This window comes from Acanthochromis polyacanthus, chromosome 1 (genome assembly GCF_021347895.1).
Source record: "Acanthochromis polyacanthus isolate Apoly-LR-REF ecotype Palm Island chromosome 1, KAUST_Apoly_ChrSc, whole genome shotgun sequence".
Taxonomy (NCBI): domain Eukaryota; kingdom Metazoa; phylum Chordata; class Actinopteri; family Pomacentridae; genus Acanthochromis; species Acanthochromis polyacanthus.
Genome location: NC_067113.1, coordinates 68,990,413 through 69,005,219, shown reverse-complemented (window position 1 = coordinate 69,005,219; position 14,807 = coordinate 68,990,413). Strand labels below are relative to the sequence as shown.

Sequence of the window (14,807 nt, the reverse complement as noted above, 5' to 3'; positions counted from 1 at the left end):
TTCTTCTCATTCATGATCTCATGGGATGCTAAGTGCTAACGATAGCTCACAGGCTGCCCTGGGCTTCTTCTCTTGTTTATTGTTAGAGCAATACAGCGCCCCCCAAAGGTCTGGCATGTGAACTGATCTCTGGAAACGGCGCTGTGTGGACGACAGAAACTGCGTCTTGTAGCTTCTATTCTATGCGCCTTATATTGCGGTGCGCCCTATATATGAAAACAGTTTTCAAATAAGCCATTCATTGAAGGTGCGCCTTATACCCCGAAGCGCCTTATAGTGCAGAAAATACGGTACCTATATAACAAAACATTATTTTGTACATATCCAACTGTGCGTTATGTTCCTTGTTCCCCAACCTCCTCTTCTCCCATCCCTCTCCCCTACCCCCTCTACTCTTCTGTCCCTCTCAAGCTGCCCTTGTGCCTCTGCCCTCTGAACAGAACCATCAGGAGTGGCTACACATTTTTGAGAAGGTATCAAAGATATATTAAAACTGTTCTTCACTCAATTTCCCATTTCAACACATTTTCTCACTAAGAGGCAGTTAAAGGGTATTTAATATAGGCTCTATATACCTACATATACTATGAACTGTGTTTATCTTTGACCTGTTAAACTCTATTATTGCTTTTACAATAAGTCCACCATATAAACCCTGATGCCAGTCAAATGGTGGTGTCACAGCCCAGGATACAGCGTTGACCGATTGGAGGAACCGTGTGCCAAGAGTCTGAGGACATGCATGTGCACCAACGATAAGAAAACCAAGGCTTCTCTCCAACAGTTTTAGCCAATAGGATTTTAGCACATTCCATAAAAAGACTCTGCATACTGTGAACTTTATCCACACTGTGGTCCTCTGAACAGTAATGGTGGTCCTTGAAGTCAAGCTTAATTTTACATTGCAGAATAAACAACTTCAACAAGTTGCTTGTCTTCTCTCTCAAAAAACACACTCAGCACCAGCTTTGCCCTGCCTGGTCACTATTAGTTTCCAGTAAATCTATACGAATTTGCATTTTTCATTGTGGTGGCCTTAAAAACACTTATTCTCTTGTATACAGTCATCTACATAGTATTTTTAAAAAATCATCTGTATCTAATGCTCTTTTCAGTTTCTGAACTGCTTTTTTTTTTTTTTTTTTTTTTTTTTTTTTAATTCTTGCACCGATTTTGTACTTTTTCTTTTGGAGCTGTTGCTGTAACGGTGAACTTTCCCTACTGTGGGATCAATAAAGTTTATCTCATCTTACCTTGATGAATCTGCAAATTTAGTTAAATTCAAATGAGACCTCTACATACTACTAGTCTTTATTCAAAGTAGATGATAACTAATGAACATTATATCGATAGACTAAAATAAAACATTTAAGCTGTTGCCCAGTTTAACTCTTCTATGCCAGGCAGGCTTTCAACTTGAGTTTTCTCCACAGTACACATCCACCGTCTGCTGCTGCCATTCTGCATGTAGTTTTTATTGTCCAGTAACTTCCAACAACACAGAAAGTCACTCATTTACATAAATTTGGCATCAGCTTGTTTTTGTGACATCTTAACATATTCTACTACTACTGTATACGGTAATGATGATAATGGTATGCAACAGTGACAAGATTAGTTGTCAGCTATTACCTGAATCACCAACTATTTTGATAACTGAATTTTTTTTTAGAAAGGTTAAAAATTGGTAAAATTCAGATTTAATGTTCTGAAATGTGAAAAATGCTGTAATCCTAACCCTTTCTGAAGGAAATTGATTTGTTGATTGTAATCTACTTAGGCCATGTTTGATGTACAGACTTTTCTATGAGCACATTTTTCATGATCATGTTGTACAAAATAAAAACTACAATTGCCATTAATATTTATTCGTTTTACAGGCCCAAGTCTGTGTTTGTCACTGTGATTGAATGCATGTGGTAAACCACCCTCTTACACTGGTGCAGTCAAGATCCCTCTACTTACACCTGCACCCTTGTCATCTGGTGTGTCTGATTTGGACCTCTCTGTGGCCAGAAGGGCCCCAAATCAGCCCAACGATCATCATCATCAGGTGAGGCATCAGTGCTAGCCACGCCACCACCGTACTGCCTGATTCCCCCACATGATGTTCTTAATTTCAACCTTTTCATCTTTTCCTGAAAATGTTCAACCATTTGAACCGTTCCTGCCAATTTGTCATTGCACAAGCATAGCCTCATAGTTGGCATTAAATAAAAAAACCTGAAAAACCTATTGGTGACAAATCCTGTTTAGCTTAGTAAATAAAAATCTGGTCTTTAGGTCTCTTGGGCATTAGTTTATTACATACCTGCCTGATCAGGCAGTGTTTTGTATTTTAGAAATTAAAAGTGAACTGGGCTGCATCATGTAAATGACAAAACATACATGCGTACCAGTCCTATTTCTCCAGCACTGTGGGGTGGTGGATTAAGCCGGAATGCAGTCGTGAGGAAAAAATAACAGATAATGCTAGCAATATTATATGTGTGAAAGGGACTTATACATGCAACCTCACAACTAGATAATCTCACACACTAAACTTTAAAAGGTAATTACTTTTTCCGCTGTGGTGGAAAACAACCCTAACCAGCACTCAGGACTGAGCAGTAGGCAGTGGAGCCCATTAAGTAGACAAGTGTCTGATTTTCTGACCCCAAATTTTCTGCATCTACTTTTGCTTGAAACTTTTCATGAATACAAAAGGAAGAAGCCACTGATTAGTGATGACTGACTAACCACTACAAAATAAACCGCAACATGTAGCGGCTGATGTAAACGCTTGACAGTTCCGGTTCCCGTTTACCATATATGGTCTGATGCTGCAGCGCTCGATTTAAGGCCGAGAGGTCCGGTCGCCCAAATGACATTTTTTTGGGCCACCAACATACGTCAATTTAGACATTTTTAGGAGCCAAAATCAAGTTTTAGTGGCCAAAAAAGTGAATCCTACTTTTTTTTTTTTTGGGTGGGGGGGTGGATCCAATTCCTCCTCCACGTCAACTTGTTAGCTGGAGCCGCCGAGCTATCACTGGTCGCTGGGCAAAGTGTGCCTTAAAACCCCCCACAGCCGTGAAAAGTCACCCACGAATGAGCAGCGCATTGTCCGGAGCTCCTAGCGGGCGACTGGGATGTTGACAGCCGGAACAGGTGCGGTTTGTCCCAGGCAGATGAGCGGCGAGGAGCGGCAGGTGTTAGTTGAGCAGCTAGCGGGGGATAGCTAGCCAGACGGGGAGTCTGAGCAGTCTGTGACCAGGGAGAGCAGCCGGCGGACCCGCCGAGTTAAAAATGACAGCTCCGGTGGCTTGGTGCTTTCCGTTCACGGTGCTCAGGCTCAGTTGGTGCTGTCCTCTGGATGCCACCACCACATTCTGGGCTGGTTCTGGATCCGACGGAGTCTCGCGGACTCCCGTGAGATGTTAACGACAATAAAGTGTTCAAATTTGAAATTAAATCGGCAGAAATCCGCGGATCCGCGGAAAATTGCCATCCCTGAAACTTGGATTTGGAGGTCAGTAGCCCAAATCAAAATATTTGGGCCCCTAACCGGCGTGTTTTTTGTCATTTTTGGTCGCCAAAATCGGTTTTTAGTCGCAAATGGCGACCGTCTAAATCGAGCGCTGTGCTGCTGTTTCTGGGATGAGCAGTGTGGCCAACTTAGCGACTTTCTCGCTAAATCGAGTGACTTTTCAAAGCTCCTAGTGACTTTTTTTTTGTCAAAAGCGACTAGCAACTTTTTATGCCGTTTTGGAGACTGACAGGAAAACTCGGATCACTCTGCAGTTACTGTTTTCAATGAGCAGCAGGTGCTGCTGTGAGCTCCTCCCCGTCTCAAAGCACAGGCTGTCAGTCTAGTAACCCCGCAGCAGTCCCAGTGTCTGATTAGAGGACACATCACTCCGCGGCCAGACGGCAGATGAATCGCGTATGCGCAGTCACTACAGATCCCATCCAGACTTACGGAGCCATATAAACGAAAAGGTTTCTTCACTGTCATGCTAAAATAAACCACAGCATTTAGCCTCTAGTAGAAAAACATATTTCAGGAGCTGACTTCCGGTAGTGGCAAGACGGGGATTTCAGATTGGAACATCAGCACGGTATGTGACTTTGTGTTTCGTGATTTACCAAGGTACAGTAAACTTCTGTGTTGGAATCAAGTCACAATGCTTGAAATGCGTTGAGAACACCAGGCCAGGAGGCCCTAGACCAGCACTGGCAGGGTTTTTCAGTGACTGCAGCTGAGCAGACTCTCCCCAGGAGAGCGCCCAGTTCGCTGCCATGCTCATGGCTCGCCATTCCCCCTGTGCCTGTGGTCTCACTCTGACCTGGTGACAGGTGACAAGGCTATTTTTGTCATCAGAAAATATGTGTTAATGAACTAGAAATCTGTTTCAGAAGGTGAACAGCACAGCATGATCATATCTGACACTGACAAGTGCATACATCACTGCATAGCACTTACCAGTTACCACTTCTGCTAGCTCCTTCAATGCCACCCGTTTTGAGATTCCTTCTCTGGAATGTAAGTGAAAGGAAACATGCTGACACTCTCCTTGCAATCATCACATCATGAACCTGTTAATTTAAGTGTCTCTGTTGTTATGGTTTCAGGTGGATGTGGATAATATCTGACCATGGTGAAATCGTGAGCGGCCATCTCCTGCACCAATCGAATTGTGCGTGGCTGTCATCAGTAAGTGGCTCTTTTATTTGGGACATTCGGCCTCAAATTTGCTCTGCTTCTTTGTTTGCAAACAGAAACTCCTTCTGACCTTGGCTTGAGTGCCGCACTCAGCCAGTTTAGCTGAATCACTAACTGTACAGTGTAAGCTGGTGTGACTATCAGTATTCAATGACAGTCACAGTGCATCATTGTCTATGGATGTATTATAATATGCCACACATTTCAGGTTTCCCAAGCAGTCCAAGGACAGCACACTGAGAGATCAATGGATACAGGCCATCAGTAGAGAAGCGGTGGGGACCAAGAGGAGATGGATACCGGGGGATCATAATTATGTATGCAGCAACCATTTCAGGGAGGAGGACTTCATCCTCTCAAAACATGCGCAACACAAGCTTCTCAGGCCAGGGGCTGTACCATCCCTCAATTTGGGGAAACCAGAGAAAAAGGTTATGTTCCTTAACTGTTAATGGTTGCTCATTATTTCAATTTAGTACTTTTCTTGTCAACTTCACTAAAACAGTTCTATTTAGAAATCAGTGACAAAGGTGTGCACATGCAGTGCTATTAAAAAAAGTCAAAGAGGACAAGTTTAACCTATGACTATGAAATTTGCCATGCATATGTCAGTGTGAACAAAAATGTCTTTTGGAGTCATGTTCTAAACGCAACAGGAAGTCAGTCATTTTGAATCAGATTTTGGTCATTTTCAGCAATTAATTCTTCACAGGTGGTAACTCCACAACACCTGAAATTGGGACATATACACAACACGCATTTAGGTTGAATATTTATGAAAATTGCAAATTAGACTCAAAGGGTGTGGCCAGAGGAGCTGACTGAACTTTGATGGTTCATCATGAAGCATGATGTGCTGTATAAATGCCGTCTACATACTGCAATCTGCCTGAAAGTTTATGTGATTGATCACAGTCCTGCAGTGATGACATCCATATGCCAATGTGCACTCAGTCATTGCCTCACCTGCTGTAGAGGAAATTACATATTTTACACTTTAATGTTGTAATATACTTTTAATAAATTTATCTACACTTTTTTTCATATACTTTAAATTAACTTCTTTTCTATTTGTTGTTGCAATTAGGGTCTTACATGTTTTTATTTTTTCCATTTCTTGTCTTTCTTTGGCTGCTTCACTCAATCAGTTTTAATTATTCTAGAAATGAGTGTCCATTGTATTCAATGGACCTTTTCTGATTAAAGTGACTTCATTTTTTATTACACTACTTACTTTATTTTTTACATTTTACTCTGAAAAACCTCTGTGTATGTTACGGTACTACATAAATAATGTTGCTTGATTTCTTGCTCAAGAACTTTTTTGCAAGCTGTTCTTGTTGACGTGTTTGTGGAACTTTCATGAAAGTTCTTTGACATTTCAGGTGTCAGAGTCATCTGCTTCACATTTAACAGAACAAAAGGAAATTAAGCTTTTCATAGGATCTTTTTTTTTTTGTTTTGAATTCCACAGCTGACTTACAAATGGAATAGCTGAAGCTTGCTCGGTTACAAAGTACCAATTTCCAATGCAGGAACTTGCGTAATTTTGTTTTGAGACAACCAGAACATTTGTGTGTTCTGACTGCAAGAATTGCTCCTCCAGAAACTTTTTAATGGCCATTTTTGTGAGAGGAAAAAAAGCAACCATTGAAGGGTATGTGGGTCTGAGCAGCTGTGAAAAACCACCGTGCAGGTTCTGAAGCTGATTAGTTTAGCTTATAGATGACAATATGCACTAGTTTTCTGCCCTATTGATATCCTTGTGAATTTTCTATCCCTCTTTACACTAAAACATAATTTGGAATTTTTGACTACTGCATGTGCTGCTTTTCAAAGTCCAACTGAATAATTTGAATTGGAGAAAAATTGTTTAAAACACTAATTTTCTTATTTGGCATTGGTTCTGATATTTTCTAGAGCCCATGTAAGTGAAACACTAATGCTACAGAAAGTATGACATTTTTTATTGACACAATCACTGCATCAGCATTCAGCAATCATTATCATTGTGTGGTGGTCTTTGTTTGTTGTAGGCAGAACATGTGAAGAGGCTAAATATGAAGGATATTGGAATATTGGAGTGTGATTGCTGTAGAAACATGCCTTGCGCTTTGTTTTTTCTTGTCTGTGAGTGCTAAACAACGCTGTGATTGCCGTGAAAACGTGCCTAGGACAGAGATTTTATTGTCTGCCAACAGTAAAAGCCATAACATAACACATATTGTTCCATCAGTGATGACAAGCAGGCCTTGAAGTTGGTGTATTCACACAGGATCAAATAGCGCGCCAGAGCTTCTTGCCACTACCGGGAGTCAGCGCCGAATTGCCAATGGGGCCGCTGTTGTCCGCCAAGCAGTGAGCAGTCTGTTGTTTAGGACAGCCAACAGCGAGTAACCTTACTGAGGAGTTGGCAACACTGGGGATGAGTCAAGTCATCGCCACCACGCCCAGCTCTCGTCTCTTAAAAACATGCGGCATTACTAAAACAAACTAATCTTATACTACGTCGCTTTCACTTAAGAAAACACCACTTTTAAGAATATTACGCTACGTTCCAAACACAGGTTGGTGGACTTGTTAGACCGACACTTTTATAGTTAGTTTTAAAAGTTAACGGACCGCAATAAACCACCGCGAAGGTGGTCGCTTTCAGCTCGGTTCTGTTCAGCATGTTGCTGCTTTAGTAACAGCGAGTTAAAGCCACAGACATCACAAAAATGTGATAATTACGCCGTAAAACGAGACTACTGTGCTTTGAGCCAACTTTCCGCAACTAGCGAGGAGGAAGCAGCAGCCTGAAGAAGCGTCATGGCGGGCTGATGCGTTCACTGACTGCCGTGTCTCTGAACGCATCAGCAGCAGCGTCATGGCGGGCTGATGCGTTCACTGACTGCCGTGCCTCTGAACGCAGCAGCAGCAACCTGAAGCAGCGTCATGGCGGGCTGATGCGTTCACTGGCGGGCTGATGCGTTCACTGACTGCCGTGCCTCTGAACGCAGCAGCAGCGTCATGGCGGGCTGATGCGTTCACTGACTGCCGTGCCTTTGAACGCAGCAGCAGGAGCAGCCTGAAGCAGCGTCATGGCGGACTGATGCGTTCATTGACTGATCGGTTGTCCGCCTACTATACTTTACTACGCCGTGTGAGTTAAGTTAACGAACTACATAGTTTAGAATTGAACAAAGTGCTTCGAATAAGAAATGCGGTGTCATTACCACCTTCATTGGCGGAAAATACCTTGGTTTCCAGCCAGCTGAAGCAGCGTTACTTCCAAATAGTTGTACCGAGTCCAAAATTGCTTACACTAAAGTCATTATTTATCATCTACAGAGCTTACTGGGGAAAATACATGAAAAACAGAACCGCCAAAAGATTCATCGAGCCTCAGTGTGACTTACTTACCCAGTATCTCCGCATTTAATCCTATCAAACGGAATTCTCAACTATTCCGTAACTTCCTCAAAGCTGCTGGAACGTTAGAAGTCCGATGTCCTTTGATGAGTTTCCACGGCGTGAAAGTTCTCTCAAGTAAGTAATCCTCAAAAGAAAAAAAAATCTCATTGGAATGTTTGGTAACCGTGCCTGTATCCAAGCAGAAGTTCAGCTGTAGTCCTCCTGCAGTCTCTCCCACACATCTCCGCTCAGCTCCTACACTGAACTGGAGAGCAACGTCTCAGTATCATAAATATCCGATCAGCGCGAGCTCTGATTGGACGGCTTTTTGGAAAGAGGGAAAAGAACCAATGAGATGCTTCTTGTGTCCACAGGGCTTCGCTCGGTTCGTTTGGAAAGTGGACCAGAGCAGGCGGCAGCAGCAGGAGGAGAGGAGTTAAAGTCGGCAGAGTTTTCAGCAGCCTTCGGTCTGTGCAGGAATTTAGACGAACCCTCAATAGCATAGACATATATAAAGAGTAGACGCCGCATCGACCACTACTGCCTATTGGGGCTGACGAGCGGTGGGGCCGCCTTCTTGGACCGGTCACCCGCTCCACTCAGCGCAGTTTGACAGGGCATTTAATCCATCTTAACTCTGAATATTAAACCGATTTTACGCGTTTTTTGTTTTGGCTGCAAACGTCATACGTGTAGCCATGATACAGGACAAATGGTTCGGCGTATGCAGAGCCGGCCCACGGCATAGGCGGCCTAGACCGTTGCCTAGGGCGCCATCTGGTGAGGGGGCGCCAAATGGCAGTCTCCCTCTCAGTCTTTCTTTCCTTTTTTTTTAAATTTTTTTTTATTCACTTTCTTAATGCACCATTATGTTTACTCTCAGTCTCTCAACCTATAAATAACTACAAATTTTGTGAAACTTAAAATAAAACTCGTTTTCACTAATCATGACTCACAACTCTCGCGAGTTGTGAGTCACGCATGCATCCTTTTCCATCTGATCTGCGGCGCCGCCGCCGGGGCGGCGCCCCGCGCTACTACAGCATGCTGTTGAGTTTACAAGGTGAGTGAGTGGGGGATGGGCAGCGCATCCCATCAGTTTATTGATGAGATGGTCGTCGTCGTAGCGCTGTCATTTTTGTAAACATAAAACTTTTATCATGAAAAGGCAGTCCAAGCCTTCGGGTGCTGCTTTCAGAAAGCGAAGAAGAGAAGAGGAGGAGAAACGGGCTCAAAGTCGAGGTATATATTCTTTGGATAATGACATAATTCGACCTTTCATCTGGATGTCAATTTACGATTGTGCTAACGCTAGCTAAGTCAAATGCTACTTATTATGTGCTATAACCTACCTCTATTTGTTGAAACATCATACATTCTTGCCTGTGCCAGTTTATTTAATAGAGCAGACGTTTTACCTCGTTGGTTTAGTCACTTTTGTGCATAATCCACAAATTCATGTAATGTGCAAGCATGTTTCTTTTGATCAGATGCTCTGAGAAAATATCTACAGCCACGACAGGGGCCAACTGTAGAAGCTGCTGCAGAAGAGGCAGCAAGCTCGGTCTCACAGTTACCTTCTCCTGTGGCTGTTAGTGACAGTGACAGTGAACATTGTAAGTTGAAAGGATTACTAATGTTTATGTAATAGTTTTGTTGGAGTGGTATGAGATACTCCACTGTCTATGACTTATATATGTTATTATGTTGGCTCACCAAAAAGTCAATAATCTATTATTTGGTGTTTTACACAGCATCTCAAGCATTAAGCAGAAGCACAGCAGTGATTGAGACACAACTTCAAAATGTTGATGCTGGTGAGCATTACAATAGCAAAGTAGTAGCAATGTAATTATACGTCTTATATAAGATTTGAATCAAATCCATCCACTTTATGTTTTGTATTATATAATTTTCACAAAAACAATTGAGGAAAAAAAGTAATTCTTAAAGATCTATATGTTTTTGCTTTGTACAGGAGCAGTCAGTGAAGCACCAAGCAGCAGCACTGTAATTCTTCAGACACCACCTCAAACGGTTGAACCAGGTGAGTATTATACATTTTGTATTATATATAGGAATATACATTCATTCTATTATATATATATATATATATATATATATAAACTCGTGAGAAAAGCATACACAATTACTTAAACAATCAATACATCATGTTATGGTCATTTGTTGGCAAATAAAAGAAAGAGTAAAAAAAAAAATCTTGGTGTTCTTCAAAAATATGGTACAATTTAGTGTTTTAGTTTGTTGCTCACTGTGTGCATTATCTTTATTTAATGCCAGAATGCAAATTATGCATACTTATCATACTTTGAAAAACAAATATATTTTCTGCATTTTATAGAAATATTTGAATCACAGTAAAAAATAAATAAATAAAATTTATTTGTCCTGTCATTGACATCTTGTGTATTTTAATCTCTTACAGAAGGACCCAGCACCAGCAGTCTCAATACAATCCGCCAGCCTACAGGCGCTCCATCAACATCAACAGATGTATGTGAGCCCATCTCAGCAGCCCCCATTGATCCCGCTGATTGGCCACCCAACTTGTCTGATTCAGAGAGGACTGAATTGGTTAGTCGAGGACCACCTGTAATAAGGTCAGACTTCTCGTTCCCCAAAAAACAGGATGGAAGAAGTTGCCATCACCGCCATTTCTTCAGACTGTTGACCAATGGGGAAAAAATCAAAAGGTCATGGCTCATGTATTCAAAAAAGAAAGATAGTTTGTACTGTTTCTGCTGCAAGCTCTTCTCACAGAAGACTTTTAAACTTAGCAAGGATGGCACTGATGACTGGAAAAACTGTGGTGACATACTTAAAACACATGAAAACAGTAAAGAACACACAAATAACATGGGAAGCTGGAGAGAACTTGAAAGTCGTTCAAAAAAGGGTCAAACAATTGACAATATTGAGATGGCCATAATACATGCTGAAAGGAGGAGATGGCGGGAAGTTCTCACCAGACTTGTGGCAATTATTAAGTCACTGGCAGAGAGAAATATTGCACTCAGGGGTTCCACAGACCAACTTAATCAGCCAAACAATGGAAATTTCCTTAAGGAAGTGGAGTTAATGGCTCAGTTTGATCCTGTGCTGAAAGAGCACATTATTAAGATTGAAGGAGGAGCCAGTCACACAACCTACCTGGGGAAGACCATTCAAAATGAACTGATTGACTGCCTTAGTGAAAGGATTTTGCATGCCATTGTAAAGGAAATCAATGAGTCCAAATATTACGCAATCATTTTAGACTGCACACCTGATGTGAGCCATGTGGAGGGGGGGGGCGCCGTATTACTATTTTGCCTAGGGTGCCTGTGAACCTAGGGCCGGCCCTGGGCGTATGTTAGTATTCATAGCGGGATTAACAGTAATAGAATATTCTGATATTAAGCTCGACTGCAGACAGGTATTTTGCAAACACTGTAAACACACACACTAATATGGGAGACGCCAGTGTTTACAAACAGTGACGTCACGAAGTCACGTGATTACCGCGCTGGTTGGCAAGAGGAACCAGAGGAACAATGGCTGATAACTATCCTTCCATGAAATTGTCCGATTATGCTCAATCCTTATCACCTGAGGCCCGACAAATATATGTGAGTAAGCTGAGATATCAGGGAAACGGTAACATCTTGCCAGATCCCTACAATTTGAAGACTGGGTGGGTTGACGATCCTTCATTGTGGCCGGACATTTCCTTCACCGACATTTATTTTTAATTGATTGACACCGCTGGGCAGTTCACCCACCCAAAAATATACAATTATGAATTAAAAATAATATATCTTATGTTAATCTTCAACAAGATGTCAAAGAAACGTCGAGAAGTTGCTGTATTTTTTGTCTGCAGTATGGCTTCTATGTAACAGTAACAGACCCACAGTAACAGACCCATCGAAAATAGGACAATTCTAAAAAACGATCGCTAGACGCATACAGAAACAAATGTGGTTATAAATAGGAGGCTGCTGGCTTAAGGAGATGTTATTGAATATGCTTCATTCGACTTTAGTATACTTTCATCGCCTAAAAAGCGATCAGTAACACATGACAACACTGAACCAAACCGAAAGTGTAGAGATCGCTTCACGCGAAGGATGCAACACTAAATCAATATCTTTTGGTAATTAAGCTCAAAGTTGGACATACTGAACATGCTAAACTGTTGAATAGTTTACTTGAAGAAAAGTGGGAGCCACAAACACGATCTCTGCTGCTTACTGGGGTACAATTTTTCCTCTTGATGGCTGAAGCCACCGCCATCTTCTCTCTCCTGAAATCAGTATTCGGTGAAATTTCAAGCCTGATCCCTTCTCAAAACGCTTTGTACAACCAACAACTACACACGCTATTACCATTGTGGTAAATACATGTGCAATTTCATTCATGAAAAGTGATAACTTTACGTATTTGTTTCAAACTGTGGGGAATATTCATTTTACATATCTATTAAACTATCATGTTTTATTGCTTTTTTGCTTATTATTTAAAATCATTTAATTACTCCTTTGCTTATCAATTACAATCATCATTTTATTACTTTTTTACTTATCACTTATAATTGTCATTTTAATTACTTTTTACTTATTGCTTATGATCATCATTTTATTACTTTTACTTACAATCATCATTTTAATTACTCTTTTACTTATCACCTTCATTTGATCATATTATGTGTTAATCATTTATTAATGTGCTTGCAACTTGTATTAACCCTATAATCAAATGTATTAAAGTGCTTATGAATGCATGTTTGAATTCTAGCTCTGAACAGGGAGAAAAAAGTGTTGATCTAAGCAGGTTCTGCAAGTTTCGACATCTAAACCTAAGGAAAGTGAGTTTAAGGTAAACGCTCCATGCTCCACTTGACTAAAAGGGTTGCGGTTGCATCTGACCTTTCAAGAGCTGGGGGAAAAACTTTCCCCCCTCGCTTCAAACTGACAAACTGGAACAAGAATAGCATCTAGGATGGCAGTTTAGCGTGGTCAGGTGACAGCTTCTTAATTAAAAGTAAAGAACATCCGTTAAAACTATGTGATAGCTGGAAGAAAGAGGGGGGTCTGCGGTTACAGAGATGAGCAGGTTGTCACGTACGCACAGAAAGGCAGAGAGAGGGTGAAAAGTTGAAACAGCAGCTAGATGCTTAAACAAGAATAAAAGTTAAAGTACTGAACCATAAAACAATGTTGAGAATTAAGATTAAAATATTAAGCTTCGTGAGAAAATACCATAGAAGAATCTAAATTAGCAATGTATTAAATTAACAATAAAATGGGGAAGAACATAGAAATCTTATATTAATTAATAAAGATTAAAGCAAATCAATAAAGGGAATGGGATCATTCAAATCTGCCATATAGGTGTGATTAAATTATTAAAATTGTTGTTCAAAGTTAAGTTGAATAAAACTGAATCAGTAAATTGTTTAATTCAACACCAAATGGAATAGAAATCTGCAGATTTCAGCAGAACTGAGCTCTTAAAAATTTGTGTAAAGGACACAGGGAGCGGCCACATACACACACATTCAGAGACACCTTTTGCAGGAGGAAGACGGCGGTGATTGGACAAGACCCAAGACATCCGGAAAGGCCGTCTTGGCGGGGGCCAATCAGAAGACTGCAAATTCTTAGTTAAAAACTCATGTATTAGCTTAGAGATTCATTCTTTCTTGTGATCACAGCTGCATGCAGAAAAATCATTGTCTTAGCTTTAGCAATTCTGCTGTCAGCGTTGAGCAAGTTAGAATCTGCATGCATGCATAATCTGTTCATCCTTTGCATTTTTTACTAAATATTCTTGACTGAATATTTTGACTCTGAGTCTTCCTTGCATCGTGTTTTTCCTCAGTAGCAGTAACAAAAGAATCCGCTCTGACAAATTCCAATACCGTTCTCGTAGCAAGCCATTATGTTACTGCCGGTTCTTGCCAACCAGCAGCAGTCTTGTACCACGTGACCATAGCAAATGATGACATGCTGGTGTCTCCCATATTAGAGAAGCAGATAGCAGTAAAGTCAATTATTTTAATAATTTGAAGAGACAATACATGATTACGCTATATATACATATATAAACAAAATAATGACTAATGAACACATATTTCTATATAAAACAATAGATGTAAGTTATATATCAGAGAAAAGGAATATATATAAATCATAGATGGAGTAGCAACATCATTCATATATATATATATATATATAGATAAGTTATATGTCAGAGAAAGTCATACTACATTTATAAATTATGTATGGAGTGTCAATAAAATAAATATATCCGAAAACATAATATATATAAATCATATCTGAAGTATTAATATAATCAATATATCAAAGAAAATTCAAATCATATATAGACTATCAATATAATTCATACATATATATTAAAAAAAGTTAGATATCAGAAAATGATTTTATATATATATATAAATCATATAGCTGTACAAAGCAGAGAGAATAAAATGCAATGTAAATGTAAATTCTCAAGTTAACACAAGAACATGACATCCCTGCCCCAAACCACATTTACACATACAAACGTTTTACAGCTAAAACCCCTGAAAGAGGACTGTTTTGCAGAGCTTCTTTCTCGTGCTCCCTTTCTGCAGGTCAAGAGAGGTAAGTTTGGCAATATGGTGCAGCCTTATCTTGAGAAACACAGACACAGCCAA

General features: G+C 40.4%; 1 protein-coding gene across 1 annotated transcript; it reads left to right on the top strand.

The window, feature by feature from the left end:
* Window positions 1–8,799: 8,799 nt before the first annotated feature.
* LOC127535040 (uncharacterized) lies at window positions 8,800–13,942 on the top strand. The gene is made up of 7 exons (XM_051951794.1): window positions 8,800–8,823; window positions 9,145–9,164; window positions 9,270–9,343; window positions 9,592–9,717; window positions 9,856–9,918; window positions 10,080–10,148; window positions 10,548–13,942. The coding sequence occupies exons 1-7, from the start codon at window positions 8,800–8,802 to the stop codon at window positions 11,447–11,449; spliced, it is 1,278 nt and encodes a 425-aa protein (XP_051807754.1). The 3' UTR covers window positions 11,450–13,942.
* The last annotated feature ends 865 nt before the right edge of the window (window positions 13,943–14,807 follow it).